Source organism: Staurois parvus, unplaced genomic scaffold (genome assembly GCF_062004578.1).
Source record: "Staurois parvus isolate SC_StPar_1 unplaced genomic scaffold, SC_StPar_1.0 ptg000422l, whole genome shotgun sequence".
NCBI lineage: Eukaryota > Metazoa > Chordata > Amphibia > Anura > Ranidae > Staurois > Staurois parvus.
Genome location: NW_028318218.1, coordinates 6,395,001 through 6,416,621, shown reverse-complemented (window position 1 = coordinate 6,416,621; position 21,621 = coordinate 6,395,001). Strand labels below are relative to the sequence as shown.

At 35.9% G+C, this 21,621-nt stretch overlaps 1 protein-coding gene across 8 annotated transcripts in view; it reads right to left on the bottom strand.

Annotated features, from left to right (window-relative positions):
* Nucleotides 1-1,185: 1,185 nt before the first annotated feature.
* Nucleotides 1,186-21,621, bottom strand: part of GRIA4 (glutamate ionotropic receptor AMPA type subunit 4) — a 440,006-nt gene continuing 419,570 nt past the window's right edge. For 2 of the 8 annotated variants that reach the window (XM_089687282.1, XM_089687281.1), the window contains exons 15-16: nt 21,160-21,294; nt 1,186-12,360 (exon numbers count right to left, since the gene is read on the bottom strand). In XM_089687282.1, the coding sequence (XP_089543408.1) occupies nt 12,199-12,360; nt 21,160-21,294 (297 nt within the window). In that variant the 3' untranslated portion in view covers nt 1,186-12,198. Of the gene's footprint in view, nt 12,361-16,199; nt 16,273-21,024; nt 21,295-21,621 lie in introns of those variants that run through there. The other 6 variants (XM_089687284.1, XM_089687283.1, XM_089687287.1 and 3 more) reach the window with 5 other exon arrangements.

Here is a 21,621-nt window from a genome sequence, read left to right as displayed (position 1 = left end):
AAAACCTTCCTCCCTCAGCCAGAATACTGAAGACGGATCGTGGATGGGTCTTCCAGCATGACAATGAACCAAAACATCGCACCAAAGCATCAAAGGAGCGGCTCAAGAAGCACATTCACATGGAGTGGCCTAGCCAGTCTCCAGACCTTAATCCTATAGAAAAATTATGGAGGGAGCTGAAACTTCGAGTTGCCAAGTGACAGCCAAGAAACCTTAAATATTTAGAGAAGATCTGTAAAGAAGAGTGGACCAAAATCCCTCCTGAGATGTGTGAAAACCTGGTAACCAGCTTACCTCTGTGCTTGCAAACAAGGGTTTCTCCACCAAGTACTAAGCCATGTTTTGCTTGGGGATCAAATAATTATTTTACTCACTGAACTGCAACTCAATTTAAAACCTTTTTTTATCATGTGTTTTTTCTGGATTTTTGATTGATATTCTGTCTCTATCATTTAAAATATACCTATGATAAAACTTATAGACCATCTGTTTCTTTGTAAGTGGGCAAACTTACAAAATCTGCAGGGGATCAAATAATTATTTTCCCCACTGTAAGTGAACAAATATTAGGGGGAAAAAGTGAGTTCTTCTAAATGGGGAATATCATCTGGATGTGTGGTTACTTAAATGTATTTCCTATTGTGTGGACACATCCTTAATAGCATTAATTTGTGTTATGGATTTAATAATACATACCCTGAACTGATAATTCATATGGACAATTTTGAAGCACCCTTTTGAAGATTTATTTATTGTATTGTTTTCACTGTTTTTGGAAGAAGTTATATAAGTGATGTATGGATGTTATTACTTTCAGAGGTCATTTTGTATTTGGTCTATATTTATAATTTGTCTATTCACACTATATTTAATGGGGGCTACACTTTCTATTTTCATTGTGATTCTACAAAACAGGTTGGATTATATAAAAAAAAAAATATGGCAACCTCATAGCAAGGGTTAAAAAGCACCTAGGAACATGGGAAAAAAGTACAACATGTACTTTGTCCCATAAGGGACAGAACTGTAATACATTGTAATGATAGATCCTCTTTAAGTACCTACACAAATTAAAGGGGAATCTGTTATGATCCTAAACATCTACCTTAGAAGATTATATAATCTAGGATGATCTAGCAAGGTATAGGTTACAATATGAAAGATAAAACAAACAATTCAGACATCTGAAGGTTTAAAAAAAAGGTTTATTTATCACTGGGTAAAAACAAAGGCTGAAAATAATATAAAAACCACTATAATTTGCTTACATCAGAAAGATGTTCTACTGGTAGCAAAGTACACTGTAATTATCGAAATATGTGGGTTTTGCACTGTTGTCTTCCTTCAGAGAATTCTATTGGCTTGGCTGCCTTTTGCTTCAGTCCAAACAACTAACATTTTCAGAAGGAAAGGTCAGCAGTGGCAGCCACCCTATTTTGGGACAAGTTTTCTGTTAAGTGGCCTACAGAATGGCAGATAGACTAAGAAAAAAGTGTAAACCCTTAACATAGCATTGTGGCAGGAAGGCCTCATGGTCCAGCTGATGTGAAAGTGAAATATAACAGCCAGAGCTCCTGGAGAGATTTCTGCCCTGCTTGACGTCCTTGGAGAAGTTCCAATGACACAGTCAATTCAGAAATTCTGTTTTTCCCAACAAATAATAAGCATCATTTTGCACATTAGATGGTGAAGAAATAGTTTCTCAGGTTGTGGGAGAATTTCTGCCCTCAGTTTAGGTGATAAGGGACTTTTGACATGGTCTGCATGTTATTCTGTGCAGCCACCAAAGGAAGTGTTTGGTGGTAAGTGCATAAAACGACATGAATGCTATCATAGTGGGTCATCCAAAGTGCTTTCTTTTAGTGTGGACTGTGAGGGCAGCTAAGTTTGTTGTCTAGCTGTAGCATTCCGGTGACACAATGGTGGTAGTTATAATTTCTCCAAGAAAAGTACCAGACATTCCCTCTTACACAGTGAAGCATTTAAGTGTTTGCTAAGCAGTTTCTAGGTATTGCCATACTCCAGGCAACTGTATGTGCCTAGAAGTTCAGTAAGTACAGTACAGTTTTACTGAAGAGAAATACTTACAGCAGCCTAGCATATTATCTTGTAAGAGCAAAGAATGTATTATAATCCAGATGTGCTCCTGTTATCTTGATTTGTGGTGCACAGAATTTTCTAAAGAACCTTTAAGAGGTCTACTTCAGTAGTAAACATCCATTCTGCCACATCTGGTGCCTGTGTGCTATCTTTCTTAAGGGGGTAGGCACACAACTCCAACAATAAAACAGAAGATGTAGGCAGATTTTTCCAGGTCATCATGTAGCCTCATTAAGTGACCATGAAATGAGTCAAATGCTGTATGCTTTGGGGTGCTTCTCACTAGTTATGACTTAAGTTTCTTTGTATTGATTCCATGTTTTAGAAAGAGCTGTATCAGTTTGCTTCTGAGTTGCATTGAGCTGCTTTTAAGTTGCACCATGCTGCTTCTGAGTTGCATTTAACTGCTTCTGAGTTGCATCAAGCTGCTCTTGGAGTGTGTCAAGCTATTTCTCAGTTGTTTTTTGCATTGACCTTGAGCTGTAAGAGGTAGAAAAGAATACAGATGCAAACAAAAGCCCATGTTCATGAGCCCTATTATATACAGCGTGAGACCCACCACATTCTCCAAAAATACAAATTGTGAGTCAGTGGGCCTGATTTACTAAGAGGAAATGCACACGTCCAGTGGGAAGTTTTTATGACCGCTCACGGCTGTGTTGCAGGTTCACATGAGTTCATGGATGATTTATTATCCTACTAACCTGAACTCTTATCCTATCTGGTAAAACTTACAGCCATTGTTAAAATCACATATAAGTTTTAATATTTTACTGAAATTTAAAAAGTTATTTTTAAATGAAATCTGCAGCATTTATACCTTTCTATACCGTTTTTAAATATCTGCAACTAGTGATACAGCCATAGTTAGATGATAAGCCTATCTAGTTCAACCAATAGAAAAAAAATACATAAGTAAAGTGAATGAATAGAAAACCACCATATACAGAATCGTATAGTCACAGTTGATCCAAAGGAAGACAAAAAGCCCTATAAAACATTGTCCAATTTGCTTCAGTTGGGTAAAAAATTAATTCCTTACTGATTTCCCAGAAGGCAATCAGATATTCTCTAAATCAACATTCCCTGCTGTTGTTACCTATAAATGTTAATATCTAGCTATGTTTTGTTCATTAGGAATGCATCCATCTCTTTTTTAAAATAATCAAACAATCTACTGAGCTTGATGAAGCCTATTCTGCTTTTAAGGAGCTCTTACTATGAAAAAGCCTTTCTATATGTGGAAGTTAAATCTCTTTTCCTCCAATTGTAAAGAGTGCCCTTTGTCCCTTGCGATGACCTTTAAGCGAAAAAATCCACACCAAGTTTAATATATGAACCACCTATGTATTTATACACCTTAATCACCTAATTTCACAAGGGAATACATTCAGTTCTGCAAATCCTTCCTCGTAGCTGAGCTCCTCCATGCCACTTATCAATTTGGTTGCCCTTCTCTGTACTGCACTCCAGTTCCCCTATATCCTTTTTGTGATCTGTACTGTGTATTTCAGATGAAGCATTACTAATGATTTGTACAGTTTCTCTCTCTGGAGGCTATACCTCTTTTAATACAAGAAAATATTTTGCTCGCTTTAGAAGTTGCAACTTGGCATTGGATGTTATTATTAAGTATATGATCTACCAGAACATCCAGATTCTTCTCATCCATTGACTTCCCCAGTTTTTCTCCTAGGATTTATGACCATTTTTGTAATTTGCAAACACTGAAATGGTACTTTTTAGTCCAAAACTCTATATAATTTATAAATATGTTAAAAAATAAGGGTGCCAACACAGAACCTTGGGGTACACCACTAATAACCTTAGGCAATTCAGAGTATGAATTATCAACTCTGATTACAGTCTTGTTTTTTATTCATTTACAAACTGAATTTTCTAAGCATGTAGACTTTAACTTACACATTAACAGTGTGTGGGGAGCTGTGTCAAATGTTTTTGCAAAGTCAATTATACTATGTCCACAGCTACTCCTTTGTCTAAATTTTTTGTCTTACTTCCTCATAAAAAGAAAGCAGGTTAGTTTGGCAACTTTGATCTTTTATGAACCCATGCTGTCTATTAATTTAAATATTTTTTTCTAGCAAACATTCTTCTATGTGGTTGTTTATCAAACACTCCAGTATCTTTCCAGCTATGGAAGTTAAACTAACTGGTCTGTATTTACTTGGTAAAGGCTTTGACTACTTTTCAAATATAAGTACCATATTGACTTGGGGTGGTGCAGAGCCAGTCATTAGGGTCTCTAGGCAGAGCTCAAATCTTTGAGAAAAGATGTGGTTGTAAGCCATCTGGACCAGGTGTTTAAGGCAAATATTTCTGGACCCTATCCGTTTTGAGCCATTGGGGTTGTTTTGGGGCTATGTGAATATTATCCCCATTAAGGAATTGAGCTCCCTTATTTTCCTTTGTATAAACATAGCCAAAAAAGGTATCAAATTTGCCTTCTTTTTGTCCCATTTTTGTCTAAAGTATCTTTTAAAGTACCTACATGCTCAGACCTGACCTTTTTACTATTAATATACTTGAATAATTTTTTTTTGGGGGGGGGGGAGATTGTCCAATTTTCTTTTGAACCCTGTCATTTGTTTTGAATTTTTGTGGCCTTGATTTCTTTTTTACATATTCCTTGTAACTTTAGGATCATGTTCCTTAATGTTTATATTTTTACATGCCCTTTTCTTATTCTTTATAGCTTTTTTAACTTTATACATGAGCCACGTGTATTATTTTTAGCATTTGTTTAAATTTATTGCCCATGGGAGTATATTTTGCAGTGATTTGAAACCTTCCCATTTCTGTTCTGTGTACTGTAATGAAAATATTCCCTAGTCTAAATCTTGGAGAGTGGCCAACAACCTTGGAAAATTTGCTCTCTTAAAAATGTTTTTATCTTTCCAGTATGTGCTTGTTATTTACAGCTTACATCAAGTGAAATTGTGTTATGGTCACTGCTACCTAGATGTTCTTTTATATGAAAATTAGTAATAAGCTCTGCATGATTTGAGATTACTAGGTCCAGCAGAGCATTATTTCTAGTTGGGGCTTCCATAAACTGTACCATTAAATGGTTTTGTAATAGATTTATAAATGTCTGTCCTTTTACTATTCCAGCAGTGCCATTACTCCATTCAATTTTAAGGTAGTTAAAATATCTCATTACTACCACTGTCCCAATCCTTGCAGTCCTTTCTACAGTATCTGTGCAAGCAGCTGAGTCTCTACCTTCTCATTAACGCTGGAGTCCTGTAGCAAACTTCAATAATTAACTTTGAAGCATGAACACACATATGCAGCTCCACCCATAATGCTTCAGCACCAATATATTCTCTGTCAACATCAACAAGGTCTTCTTTCACACTCACTTTGAGATCACTTCTCACAGACAGACAGACAGACAGACACCACCACCTTTTGAATATTAACAGCCTAATTGTGTGAAGAATTCAGCCAAAGCCAAGATTAAGCAATACCAATTAAATAAATAAAAAAAAACCATAAAGGTCCTTGTTCAGGCAGTTTCTATTAAAGGATGGAAACTTTTTCCCAATTGTGCTCCTGCACTGGCACCCTATCACACATTCCTGGTTGAAACAACAAATGGATCTGCCGAAACAAATTGTGTAGGAACCATCCAGTTGCGATCTGGAAGCTGGTACAGAGAAATGTGCAGTTGACACTGGACTGAGTGCATTTTGACAGAAAGTGACTAAAAGGAGCTGGAGGAGATCATCAGCACTGAGATGCAAAAATATGAAAGCAACATTACATGATAAGAACAAAAAAAAACAACCAACTAATCATGGCAATTGTTAATGAAACATATGGGTTGATTTACTAAAGTCGAATAGGCGATCCACTTTGCCAGTGGAGTCACACTTTGCAAGGGAATTTCCTCAAAGCTTAGTGAATTTACTGAAATGTCATTTTGCAAAGACTACCCAATCATGTACAAGGAAGATAAAAAACAGAATTTTTGCTTGCAAATTATTGGATGACAGAAGTCAGCAGAGCTTTACCTAATTCATTAAGCTCTTGGGAAAACTCCCTTGGAAATTGTAGCTTTCCTTACAAAGTGAACATTCTATTTGCCTTTAGTAAATCAACTGTGTTGTGTTTTACCAGCTTAATAACCTTGGTTCGAGCATAGATTTACTTTAAGAGAATGAGTTACGTTGCTCTCTTACAATGTAAATGTATGTTTTAATTGCTGCCTGCTTTCATACATCTACATGTTCCCTACAACTCAACTGTGATTTGTTTTTTCCTTTATCAGTATATAATGGAAGAAAATCAAGTGACAACTTCATTACTAGTTCTAAATATTTTTTTTGTGTTAAAAATAATATGGTGATGGCAGTTTAAGTCTTAGAAATGTACAAAATGTACACGTTTAGCATTGTGGCTGATCACTAAGGTATTAAAGATGCATGCATTGAACATAGAAGCAGCACCACAGAACATGTTTGCCATGCTCTTAAGAGAAATAAGGCAGTCTAAGCACAGTTATTTATTATTTTGAGATGAAATTGCAAGTAGCAGTGTATTAAATAATGTATGCATGCTTCTTGTGGCCAAAGCTTAGCTATATATGCATGTACACTTTGTTGCTGCAAGTATTGCAATATGGCTTCTTTATTTTCAGTGTTTCAGTTGCCTTTATTTATATAAGTACACACTTCAAGATTTAGTGTTCTCTGAAAAGAAATACAAATTTGTCTAATGTAGGAGAGTCAAAAAAGTTAGATAAAATGCCATTTTGATTGCAGGTAGTTGAAAATGTTAGACATGGTGGAACAGATAGCTTACTAAACTATATTTGTAAGGGAATAGCCACATGTGCAATGCCATAAACATGTCCAGAAATATTACTACTTTGCTGTTAAATAATAACAGCTCTAATCTTATCTTGGCTATAAGCACCAGCCATTGATGGAGTTTAAAATGTATCCACGGCCAAAACGTTCCTTTCCTCACTGTCAGTGTATTGAGGACACCTGCCCAGCCTGTCAGACCAGCATCAAACATGAAGATCTTCCAAAATAGTGGAAGAAAAGATTTGCCCGGGCTGGTTTGATAAGTCAACAGGCCAGAAAAATTCCTTGTCCTGGGTTTCAGGCTAGTATGTCTAGCAGCTGTACCTTTTATCGCCATGTAGCCTTAATGTTGAGTTACACTGATCTGGAAGAGAGTTGGGCAAATGGGAATGTTTTGAAAGAGGCTATCATCAGACCCAGAACTGTAATGCAAAAGCAGACTGTAGGGTCTGGATCTGTGAGTTAGAAGCTTCTCTTGTGTGAGGAAAATTCTGGACTGTGCTATATCCAGGATCAACTGACCAGTCGAAGGTTACATATTCAACCAAACCTGCACAGAGTTTGGACAGTCTGGCTGTCATTGTCTAACAAAATCTGTACTGACTAGTCTCTGAGGAGGAAATTGTCTAGGAATTCCATTATGGGAGCACTGTAACAAGGCTGGCACTGAAGTCTAGGAACTAGACTAGTGGGGGCAGAAGACAGACCAAAAGGAATGGCAATAAAGTGGTAGTGATATGTGCCCACAATGAAATACAGAAAGCATTGAAGTGCTAAAAAAGATGGGGACATGCAAGTATGCATTCTTAATGCCACAGATGCAAGAGTCTACTGGATATTTCAGATAGAGTCTGGAAGTGGAAAAAACCCTGTATGCTTATTTTTGTGCTTTCTGTATTCCCTTGGGGAGACTAACCATCAATTACTGCTTGGGGATGCAGCGGCAAAAGAGAAGAAATGTCTACAAAGTGAAGGGGATTTCCCTCTTAGCACATTGTCACCGGGTGTGCACATTGAAAGATTAACCTTTTATTCTCTAGAATTCTTGAAACATTTCTCTTTGACAATGAACAACTGGACAAATAATGTGGGTAAATATACCTACCCAAGGAGAAAGAAAATGACACTGAAAGGGGTTCTATTCCTTCCTTACGCCATCCAAAATGAAAAATAAATTAGATATTAAAATTTTTCTCCACATTAGGAAATTCACAAAATGTATACCCTGGACATGTTCTTAGAATATAAAGTTACATATTAATTACTGAAACATAGTTAAAACCTTATTGAAAGCACAGCTCTACTTTAGGTATTCATCTGACCTATTACTGTTGCCAATGAGAACAGTCCTCATGTCCTTTCAACCATTCACAATGGCTTTAAACATATAAACTATGTATATATACATACCTAATATCCATACATTTTAACTCCAGGGTCTATCCTGTCCCTATTCTCCAGCTGCATTGCAAAGTGAAAACCAAACCTCATGTAAATCAGCGTACAATCAGATTTATTGCTTAAGGTGCCTTTAACACTCTGCCAGATTCTTCATCTCTGATGTGTTTTGCCCTATTATAGGGCTTATATATGCATAGTAAATACTGTCAGAATAGGCTTGGGTTGTCAGCCTGCTTTGTGACTGGAAATGTGCATATCCTTTATTAAATTCAGCCCACTGAGTTTACATACCAAGAATGAAAACAGATTTTAAGCACACATATACACACAGATACAAATGAAACAAAATGCAAAAGCTAGACCTGCTGTGTTAACACAGAATTTGTAATACTACAAAAAATGTATGCTTTACTGGCATTCTTGGACCCAAAAGATGGACATCAGCTCCATAGAAGTGACATTTAAATAGTCAGGGTAATTGGTGTTTTGTTTTGTAAAAGAAACATCCCTTTTATGCTACTGAATGAAAAATGTGAATGGGCTACCAATGCACCAGAATGGAAAAAAAAAACAGACAATAGCATATTTTCTGCAAAGGTGGTGGTGCATTAAAGTGCATTGTGGTAGTCAGAGGTCTATTGGGTTAGTGTTTTGAGGAGTCATTTAATATGAATGATACTCTAATGAGCTAACACACGTAATGTTCATTGCAGTAACATGCTATATACCAAACCAGAGAAGTATGGACCAAATCACACCTTTGTGTTACATGCAATAACACTCCAAAGCACACCGCAAAGCACTGATGCATGTGCTTTGACAGAAAAATGCTATATCTACAATTTTTGGCTGTTCTAGTGCATAGGCATCCCAGTCAAAACACATGACATAACTAGGAATGAGCGCTGGTTTGATTCAAACTCAGGTTCAGACCGAACCTGAAGGCAAGTTGTTACTCCTGCCAAATCAGCGCCCAATCGGCCACGACCAAGGCATTTCCCATCCAGAGGTAGGGATGCTTACAATACCATTGACAACATGGCCACATGGCATTGTCCAAAAATGGCCATCTGGGCATATTATGTCAATGATGTCACAAGCAAAACCTTGTTCTATAATGAAGTATGATGTCATTAACCCTTCCCTTCTCCATTTGGAATATTGACACTATGATATTTACACTATGGCAGGTGTTGCTGGTATGTTTAAGAATTTAGAGATGATGTGATTCAATCCATTACTCTCTTCAAAATGTTGGACAGTCCTGTTATTTAGTTCTCAAAAAAGGAAAATGTGGTAAAAGTGGTCTATGAAAACCAAGGTGGAACCTAAATTTGTAATTTACAACCCCTGTCAGTTATTTTTTTTTATTTCCTTTTTTTTGTTGTCCATGTCTCATTGGGGTAATCAGAGAGAAAATCTCCCAAAAGTGAGGAAAATCCTCTCTAAGATAGTCATCACCACAACAAGTGTTTCTAATGGAAGACTTTCCCACTGTGACCACTCGCAATTTTGGATTTTTCCTAACTTTCTTTTCCAGGACTAGAAAGGGTAAATCTCCCGAGCACAGAAATAAAAACTTGGCAAGGTTTCTAAACCTTTACTATTCTATTTAAAAAATGTGGTTTTGGATACACTTTACTGTGCAAGTCCAGCTAAAACCTTCTTTGTTTTGCCTTGAGTGGATAATGATTGGAATGTATGTCAGATTTGTAATAATATTTGGGGCTCCGTTAGAGATTTCTCAGACAGGGAGGAAATCTACAACAACCCAGAAAGCAATAAAACTGACATGGGTTCAAGCATTTTTATTAATATACTAATTGGCATGGCTTGTTCCTTCCATTTGTGCATACCTGTGTTAGTTTGCATCAGGGTAATGGAATACAAAATATCTATTTGATAAAAAAAAATCTGTATGGTTTCTTACGTAATTTAGAATGCATATGTTTTTGCACTCACTGTTCCTTATGTCTTAAATAGGTCTGAGCTTGCATTTATTTGGAACCCTGGTTCAGGTCTGAACCTGCAAATGAGCTGTCATTTCTGGTACAATGAGCTGCGAGCAAAGTATTCCCTGCACTGCTGCTGATGTATACAAGGGGACAAGGATACTCATCACATCATTGATATTACATGGCCATATAGCCATATTAGCTCAATGTCATTGGTCTATTAGGATAAGGGAACCTATGCTAAGTTTCATTCTCATTAAAAAAACAAAAATACACTTTTCTAGGTGATTTGATAATATAAAAAAATGATCACTTCCTAAACTGCCATAAAACATACATTCTTCTTTAAAATCATCTCTTGCCTTTAGGACATTTTAAATCCACATAAACTTAGCTCTGTTTATTTGCCTTGAATAGGTTTGTCTGCTGTAAATAGTCACCGCTATATTATGAGAATGATTTTAGAAAACACAACTTTATTAACCCAAATAAACAGATCATTGTGATATAATTTATAAAATAAAGCATTATCTTTTTAAATTTCTTGCTTACACAGGAAATTAATTTGTGAAACTAGAAGTAACCAGAACAAAATTTCAAAAATATATTTTCAGGGCACCTAGACGCATCTTCTTAGTTTAATTAAAACATTGTACAGCCTGCAACAACTGGATAATGTTAAAGAACATTATTTAGCAGGAAATAGAAGGTGTAATACAGTCAAGAGAAAAAAAAAATGGCAAATATATTTACAGTACAAAGAAACCAAAAAAAACATGACAAAAAGCTTATCAAACATATCACAGTGATTGTAAAAACACCCTGATTTGTCAAAATATGTGGTTTTTATCAACACTGTTGGCTCACTAGGCAATTACATTGCATTAGCCATATTACAAATTTCAGGGTTTAAAAATAACATTCTGGATTAATAATTCTAAGCCTGAATATATTTGGAAGATTTTTGTTTTTATGTTTTACTATTGGCTGGTGTGAAACCACATTTTAATTATTTTTGTTTTGTACACAGAACAAGATTATAAATAGCAGGAGTGACCCGTTGCCTGATAAGACTCTACACAACTAAGTGATTAGACATTTACATGTATGGCTGGAATGACAAATGAAGTACACATGTGCAGATGTGGTTTACCAAAATGAAAATTGTGTTAAATGATCCACAAGTCTTATAAAACTTTCTTATCATTTTGTTTTACTACCGTGATGGCATTTTTAAAAACTTAATTATTGCAATGAATTGTTCCCTAATATGTTTAGAAAAAAATACTGTGTTGTATTTCATTGAATTTACATCAGTTAAAAAGCAAGCATGTCATATCTGTTTTTCTTTATTTTTAAAGAAAAAGTAAATAATTTATTTTTTTTTTCACAGGATTTACATGATTATTATTATTTTGTATCACAGTTTTTCTTAAGAAATCTAGTTCAACAACTGGATATTCATCCCTTATATGCAAGGAGTTTCTTGAGATACTGGTTAGTAATTTCATTGTATTCTATAGCTATTTTCCTCCTTTGTTAGAACAGAAGTATTGTCCATTCTGATCACATTCTTCACAGTTTAATGAGCTAAATGACAAGTCTTTTCTTAGATTATAGTTCCTCCAAGATAAATTTGTTGTTGCTAATACACTCTTCCCCACACCCTCCCTTACCCCAATAAAACTAAATTAAGCAATTTCCTGATATAAAATCTGAGTTTGGGTTTCCGAGCAGAGCTCATGCACACATTGTTGCTGATGATGTTTGGCGCATTTAGACGTACTTCCCGGTCTCAGCAATATTTCTAGGTCTTCAGTGATTTTCCCACGTAGTTCACAGTCTGTGCTGTATGTCACTCACCAACAGTGTATAATTAAGGCACTCAATAAATTATTTGGTTTTTATGGTAGGTCCGATGCAATTACAGCCAATCCTGAACTTTGTCTAATTGTCCCAGTGTGTACGGCCTTCGGGCAGTCGGGAGTCAAGACACGGCCATTTTCTCCTACACTCCCTGTAATGGATAATCTGGCTTTGTTTCGTATGGCTTCAGAAAAGGTCAGCTGAGCAACAAGAAAACAACAAACAAAAGAAGAAAAGTTATTATATCTGTTTTGTCACTATAATCACCACACAGAAACATCAATATATTGATAGTTATATTAGACATCTGCATTTTAATGTTATTTTCACAGTAGCTATTTGAAATAACTAAATGTAAATTTGTAAATGCCTTTCTTAAGCAAATTTAATTTTATGGATGAAAAATAATGAGAATGTCCAATATTGTTTATTTGATATCACATAAACTGTGTTTGCTGACTGATTAACCCTTTTTTTCAAATAGATTTACTAGATAATAAATATTCTGAAAATAGAGTGGATATGTTAGTTGCTTATTCTTAAAAAATATATTGCTACAATTGCATAATGATTATCAATCGCTACGTATTGAGTTATTCTGCTGTCAAATTGATTTATAATTTAAATCCACTTTGAAAATGACGTATCAAAAGCAGTTGTGGGTATAAAGCCATAGTCAACAATATAAGACAATTACAGAAAATATCTTTATTACAAATTTGGTTAAAAATCACTTCATGAGATTACAAATTCCATTGGTTTAATTTCCAAGTGGATGTATTATTTTATCCTGAATTCCATCTATTTAGCTATAAAAAAAATGTAAGAATGTGTTCATTTTAGAAAATTCTAGATATAAAATACTGTGTTCTAGGTTAAAGAAATACATTTATCCATGCAGGGTTAGTCTATTCTATGTTAGTTTTAATAAAAATATACAATATATTCATCTAATCATCAGCTCCGAGCTAGAAACTAAAATTATTCTAATGAACTAAATTCACACAATAATTTCCTATGAGGCTATTTTCAAATTTTAAACTAGTATACGATATTATAGGCAAGTATATGCAAGTTGACAATGAAGAATTATTATATGTAAAATTGTTTAGAATAATTTAAGCTTAGCCTACTTAGTCTCTTTAAATTCTTAGCTAGCCAGTTCCATATATACAGTACTAGACCTCATGCTCCCCAAAAAATACCATGAATTAATGTAACATATAAAATCTGGTGGCACATGTTTTATGAATATTTAATTATTGGAAATACTGTATAAAGTACCTGTCATCAACTCGAAAAGGTTAATTTTCCATGGCACGTGGACCAAAGCTGTGCTCAGAAAGATAACTAAGTATAGCACAGTGACTTGAGGATCCATTATAGTCAACCTTATCATTACATACACATTCAAACCCTCCTAATACCTTCAGGAAATGGCATTATATTCTGAGAATAGATCCGTATGGAAGAACAATCTGTCCGGGGTTGTATGTTCTTCACCGCTGGCAAAGCAGCCTTGCCTTAAGTAGAAAATATTCTATGACCAATTCTGTAAAATACTTCTTGTAAAATTAACAAATCTGGTCTCATCTTTTAACAATTCCAGATCTATGTCAGTCTGGCCTTATACTCATAAGAACAATTCATGGGCTCCAGCCTTAGGCCTTATCCACACTGGCACTGTCAAACCTGTATTCATATGTGTTTAGAGCACATTTCTAAGTGAATTTGAATGCATGAAGTAATTTTTCAATCATCCACCCTGAGTGTTTACCTGTATTCAGTATGATCAGTTTAGCTGCATTTAGGAAAAATAGAATTCCGTGCATCCAGTACCTCATCAGACACTCTAAACACGTTTAGAAAAACTAAACGCCAGTGCCAGTGTGAATGAGGCCTTACTAACTTCAGCAATGGTTTTTGTTTTTTTTTTGGATAGAGTTTAGAAGACTTAATATTTCTGTCAGGTTTTAATTTTTGTCTGTGACCCAATGGGTAAACTTTTTATCCGCACTCTCTGTTCCTGCAACACCCATACAAGAAATGTAGAACGTGGTTTACATTGGCATAGGAAGGCACTGAAAGAAATAAAGACATTGTCAAAAGATCTAACCCTTCTTAACTCTACGAAAATTTAGTTTCTGGGGTTTTTTTTGGGGGGGGGACTTTGTTTACATGGGTGGACAGAGGCAGATGAGGGGGGAGGGGTGAAAACAGGTAGTTGAGCCACAGTTTTACATCTCCTATCTGCCCAACCACAAGCTAACATGTCCCTTGTTGCATTGCAGAAACATTTTTACTACAGATTGCATTTGCAGGCAGTACCACCATCAAACAAGAACTATTCAGGTGAATGGGGCTGCACTGCACTCCCTCTACAACCAAGTGTTGCAGTGTGCAGGGGTTTCACTGGTTAACACAGGTGGTAAGGAGACATATTGCTTCCATGCCTTCTACTCCTCGACCTCTCCGTGGCTTTTGACACAGTCGACCACCCCCTCCTCCTCAACAAACTACACTCCCTCGGCCTCAGAGACTCTGCTCTCTCCTGGCTCTCAACCTACCTATCACAACATTCCTTCAGCGTTACCTATAACACTGCCACCTCCCCCTCACTCCCCCTCTCTGTCGGGGTCCCTCAAGGCTCTGTAATCGGGCCCCTTCTCTTCTCCATCTACACCTCCTCCCTTGGCCAACTGATACACTCTCATGGCTTCAACTACCACCTCTATGCCGACGACACGCAAATCTATCTCTCGATCAATCGCCTCACCCCTTCAGTCTCTGCCCGAATCACTAGCCTGCTGAACGACATATCAGATTGGATGTCGCTCCACTTCCTTAAACTGAACCTCTCCAAAACCGAGCTCCTAGGTTTCCCTCCAGCCCGCGCACCCCCCCCCCACTGACTTCTCCAACACGTCCATCAACGCCACCATCAGGCACACCCCGCAAGCCAGAGTACTTGGTGTCACTCTTGACTCCAATATATCCTTCCTGCCCCAAGTCCAATCGCTAACAAACGCATGCAGACTCCACCTCCACAATATCGCCAAATTTCTAGGCAGCCTTGCCATTCAAGCAGCCATAGCCCAACAAGCCCAAAAGGCAGACTGGGTGAACCCACATGGAAGAAAACGATATTTTAAATATATTTTAAAAATATTCTTCTCAAATATATTTTTCTTCCATGTGGGAAGATGGAATCTTCTGCAGAGGTGACAGCAAGCCGGAGGGTTTCGTTCCAAGGTAAGTCTTTCATAATCTGCTAGTATGCGACACATACTAGCACATTATGACATTATCTTGCAGCAGGAAACTCTTTTTTTTTAAAACAAGTTTACTATCACTTTAATTAATGTCCCCATCAAGGGATTTCCCATCTCTCCCCTTGAAGAGACACACAGACAGCAATGAAAACCCAACAGAGTTTCTAACCCTTCTCCTCTCTAACCAAAATAAATTACAATGTTTTTGGCTGGACGTTTGGCATGGTTTTAAATTTTGGGGAAGAAGTAGACGTGAATTGTCACAAACCGATACATCGTGATTTGTTTCCGTGACTCAAAAACTCCAAAATTTACTATTAAAAATGGCAAGAACATAATCTCTCACCAGCCTTAGTCTGTAATTAAGGACTTAAAGCTGATACAAATATTTTGCTTCCATAATGAATGCCACAACAAATTCTACCTAAGCTCAACACTGAAGAAGACTTCTCCCAAATCTACATTCAAAACAATGTGCAGGAAAAAAATTGAATTTAAGCTTTTTTGAAGTTAAGATAATGAAACATGACATAAAAATAACATATGTTTTGTATAAACCCAAATACATGAGTATGGTAATGTAATTGAACTAGACAGCATTAATCTGTCCATATTGCTGAATCATTTGTATCTGCATGTTCGGGGCACGCACCACAGCACATACTCATGATCAAGCAGTTGTCGTGAAAAAAAGTGGGCTGCTGAGGGAGTGTGACAACAAAAGCTGGAATGTTTAAATGATTGTAAACTTGGAAAATTCAACATACGTTTACAGTAATGTATACTGAAGGAGAATAGCCCTGTTTTTGATGATCTGCAACAACCTTGCACTTTCTTCACCTAGAACGTAAACAAAATAACACGACGCTTGAGGTAAAGAATCACAATGTTTTGTTGCAGAATGGAAAGGGATGGGCAAAAAAAAAAAAAAGAAAAAAAAACTTTTTTTGTGTATTGAGTGCAACCTACCATGTTATTAAAAATTAAAAAGATATAAACTTTCATTGGTAATTTTAAGATTAACTAGCAGCCTGACATATTATTTTTATTAATATAGGCAGCCACTTAGATCACTGATAAATTGATATTATTACTTTTCTGAACTTTCTGATTTCTGTTGCATCAATAAGCCCCATTTTTGATAATGTGTTAAAAGGGGGTGACTTACCTACAGGTCTGACAAACATGTTTGCAACATCTAATTAGGTTAAATAGATATAAAAATAGTATTTAAAAAATAAAATGGCCCCATAATATTATTTAAAAATGAAAATTAGGATCTTTTGCCTACTATTTATTTAGTGAATTACCATGCAAGTATGGTTGCTTTGATAAAGAGAGTATAAATGGTGACAAAACTGAAACCTACTTTTTAATATCTTTTTAGCACTGCTGTATTAAATGGTACAGTTAGGACAAGAAAATTATTTTTAAAAAGAAAACTCGGCATTTTATTACCTGACCTCTGTGTAGAAAGAAAAATGAAAACCTTGTACTTAATATCTATGAATATACTCTACCTTATATTCTTTGCCTCCAGTATGACATTATTCCCAAACTACACAGGAATAATATCATATAATTATTATTTGTACTAAAGTACCAGCTTTTAATTCCAGCACACTTTAGTTAGGAATAAATACACAGCTAGTGAACTAGTGAAGGAAAAAAGTATTTTCAAAAGGGATGGTTTTTTTTTGTAGCTTATACAATGTATTTTTAAAAATAAAAACATTTTGAAACACTAGGATCTTTCTTATAGTAACAGAGGGAAACTCAATATATATATATATATATACAGTTGCAAGAAAAAGTATGTGAACCCCTTGGGATTACGTGGAGTTTTGCATGAATTGGGCATAAAATGTGCTCTGAACGTCATCTAAGTCACAACAATAGAAGAACACAGTCTGCTGAACATAATACTACACAAACATTAGATGTTGCCATGGTTTAATTGCACATAACATGTAAACATTCACAGTGCAGGGAGGAAAAAGTATGTGAGGCCCTAGGTTAATGACTTCTCCCAGAGCTAATTGGAGCCAGGAGTGAGCCAACCTTGACTCCAATCAGTGTGATGATATTGGATGTGTTGCTGACACCTGTTTTGGGTTTACTGGTTTCAAGAAGCACTGTCTGATGTGAACCATGCCTCGCAGAAAAGAGCTCTCAGAAGACCTACGATCAAGAATTGTTGACTTGCATGAAGCTGGAAAGGGTTACAAAAGTATCTCCTTGAGCCTTGATGTTCCTGTGTCCGCGGTAAGACAGACTGTCTACAAATGGAGAAAGTTTAGCACTGTTGCTACTCTCCCTAGGCGTGGTCGTCCTGTAAAAATGACTGCAAGGGCACAGCGCAGAATGCTGCATGAGGTAAAGAAGAATCCCAGAGTGTCAGCTAAAGACCTACAGAAATCTCTGGCACATGCTAACATTTTTGTTGACACATCTACAATAAGGAAAACATTAAACAAGAATGGAGTACATGGGAGGACACCACGGAGGAAGCCATTGCTGGCCAAAAAGAAGATTGCAGCACGTTTGAAGTTTGCAAAAGAGCACCTGGATGTTCCACAGCACTACTGGCAAAATATACTGTGGACAGATGAAACCAAGATTGAGTTGTTTGGGAAGAACACACAACACTATGTGTGGAGAAAAAAAGGCCCAGCACACCAACATCAAAACCTCATCCCCACTGTGAAACATGGCGGAGGGAGCATCATGGTTTGGGGCTGCTTTGCTGCCTCAGGGTCTGGACGGATTGTTGTCATTGATGGGAAAATGAATTCCAGAGTTTATCAAGACATTTTGCAGGAAAACGTACGACCATCTGTCCGCCAACTGAAGCTCCACAGAGGATGGGTGATGCAACAGGACAATGACCCAAAGCATACAAGTCATTCAACAAAACAATGGCTGCAACAGCACAGAATACGCCTTCTGGAGTGGCCCAGTCAGAGTCCTGACCTCAACCCCATTGAAATGCTGTGGCATGACCTTAAGAGAGCGATTCACACCAGACATCCCAAGAATATTGCTACACTGAAACAGTTTTGTGAAGAGGAGTGGTCCAAAATGACTCCAGATCATTGTGCAGGTCTGATCTGCAACTACAGGAACCGTTTGGTTGAGGTTATTGCTGCCAAAGGAGGGTCAACCAGTTATTAAGTCCAAAGGTTCACATACTTTTTCCTCCCTGCACTGTGAATGTTTACATGTTATGTGCAATTAAACCATGGCAACATCTAATGTTTGTGTAGTATTATGTTCAGCAGACTGTGTTCTTCTATTGTTGTGACTTAGATGACGTTCAGAGCACATTTTATGCCCAATTCATGCAAAACTCCACGGAATCCCAAGGGGTTCACATACTTTTTCTTGCAACTGTATATATATATATACAGATTCTAAACAAAGGCACTGTATACAGATATTATGTAAATAGGATAAAAAAAATGCCATGTAAAAAAAGTTGGTCTATGGAAGACCTGAAATCATTCAAACCAAATGTATCTAAAGCATTTACAGGCGGTAATCATTCACCCTGCTGGACACATGTTACAATAATTAATATGCTGCAAATTTATATACTTATTCAAACGTCTTTGTAGTGGTATGTTAAACTATATAATTGTGTTGGGGTTGAGTTATTAAGGACTGTTCAGTTAGAAAATTAAATTTTCATTTAGTTTAGTTACAAGGTGAAGCTGTGTTAATTTTGAATACCCAACCACGAGCAAAGCAAATTAGGCAAACAGGATTTTTGCTTTCACATGACTGCATGACTGATATGAACACAGATTTTACTTACTTTCAAAGCTAGGTAAATATTCTCTTTAGTAAATAAACCCCACATAGACCCACCACATAGCATAACATATGCCATGGTAATAAATTATTTTTCCATACTCATTAATTTGTTCATAACATTAAAATAATATTGAAATAATTAATTGTTATGATAATATTGAGAAATCAGTAGTCATGGGCAACTTAACTAGTACAGCTGTTGCAGATCTGATTTTAGAAAAGGTAGTCTGCGGCCTATATAGTTTGTACCAAAACTAGATTACAGGTCAGTAGCCGGCAGTCTTTATACTGGGTATAAATTAAACTTATCAATTGCTAGAAAAATGTGTCAGCCACTGGCTGTGGTTTCATTGGTATTCTTTATTTTCACCTGGTAATCATGAGAATAACATACTTCCTATCTATTTTTGGTTATATTTATTATAAAAATTCCTATATATTTAAAATGCTGGTAATTTACCACTTGAGTAGTTTGACATTCATATCAATATTTGTTTAAAGACATTTCTTAAAATTAAGTCTAATTTCTAGCTATCAGACCTGAGTGGAGGAAATCATATGTGCTATATAAAAGTCTGGCCATGTTGTTTATATAATAAGGATGTTGTTAGCACTTTTACATATTAAAACCTATTGTAATGAAAAAAAAAATGGCAACCCATTTATTAAATTATACAAGTAATGTGTTTATATAAACATGCCAATCACAATTTATTGAATTTATGGAGTTTTCTATGAGTTTCCTAAACAATGGGAGTATCTTATGAAAATGGAAAGGACATTTATAAGAATATTAGCAAAAGGAAGGTTCTGCAACAAATCTAGAGGGACTTGTGTAGACATAATTCATCCCAGTGCCAAGAAAGGATTTCAATTAGAATCTTAACAAGGGCCTCTGAAAGAGCTTGAATTACTCAGAAATACCTGTTAATAACTATTGATTTCTTCAAACTGTGTGGTACTAATGAGGCTATTTGTGTAGTTAAACATTGTATTTCCAAACTTCCCAAAGCCAAATGCTTACAACATTCAGCTTCACACAGAAAAAAATTGTGCATTCAATTTAAAATGACATATAGTAAAATGTATTATGAAGATTATATCTATGTTTTATATGTACCACAAAAATTAAAAAATAATAATTTACAAAATGTACATATTAAAATACATAAATAGTTATTTACACTAGAAAACAAATTCAATTATATAGAAGGTTACTAATTGAAATGTTGTATAAATGTTTTAAATAAAATATTCTGTATATTTCTGGTTAAAAAAATGTTCTGTCTGTGGTAAGATAAATTAATTATCTTTATAATAAAAAATATGAAATTCTCTGTAGATCATAAAGCATGCACCTACTGTGGTTCATTTCACTATAGTGTTAGAATTGGGTGCACAGACATTTCAACTTCCAATCTGAAGTAAATACAACATCTGCTACCACTTAGGAAAAGATCAGGTTTCTTTGGCTAACATTACACCTAAGTCCTGGTAAAGGGTATGCTATGTTTTTTATGCTTTGGAAAGTTCTACTAAAATTTTGAAAGATTTACTATTAGAAAAAAAAATAAATCCGTATTCATAGAAACAGTCCATAGAAACATATTTCAATGCAGATGTCTATAAACAACATACACTGTACATCTGCAGCCAAGAAAGTACGGAACCAGTGAGCACTATATTATCTCAATACTGAAAGCTTTGATAGTAGCAAGCATAACCACTAGACAGACAGGGCACGACACTGCACTACACATGGCATCACCCACTCACTGTAGTAGACCCTAGGTCCTACCCCTAAATCTTAACACTCTCGGTTCCATATACGTTGTAACCTTCTCTATATGTTGCTAAATTCTGGGTATTCTGCGAGGAAGATGGGTTAAAATTCTGTGCACTCTTTGCCACCTTCATTCTTTTCGCTTCTGCCCTTGACTTGTAACAGAATTCTATCAAGGCCACCAGCATTGCCAAGCCCAGGCCTCCAACCAGAATGTAGAAAACTCCAGCAACGTTGCTCAGACTCAATGCACTTGTCTTGTCCTAAAAAAAATAAAATAAAATGAATATAATTGGCACAGGAAAATGTCAACTGAGCAAACATATTTAAAGAAAAAGGGGGATAACCTATCCTCTAAAATAATTAACGTATTATAATATATAAATGACATAAAAGATTTAAGTATGTATTTATTATATTACCAATACATATCAAATTATAGTGATGTCTAAAAATTATCTTGTGTTACCAATACTTTAGGATGTAACCAGTCATTCGCCAACAGTAAAAAAAATTGTTACCTCTGTTTCTGTACAATGCTAATCATTTTAGGATTCTGAACAAATATGGGTTGCTAAAATTCAAGGATT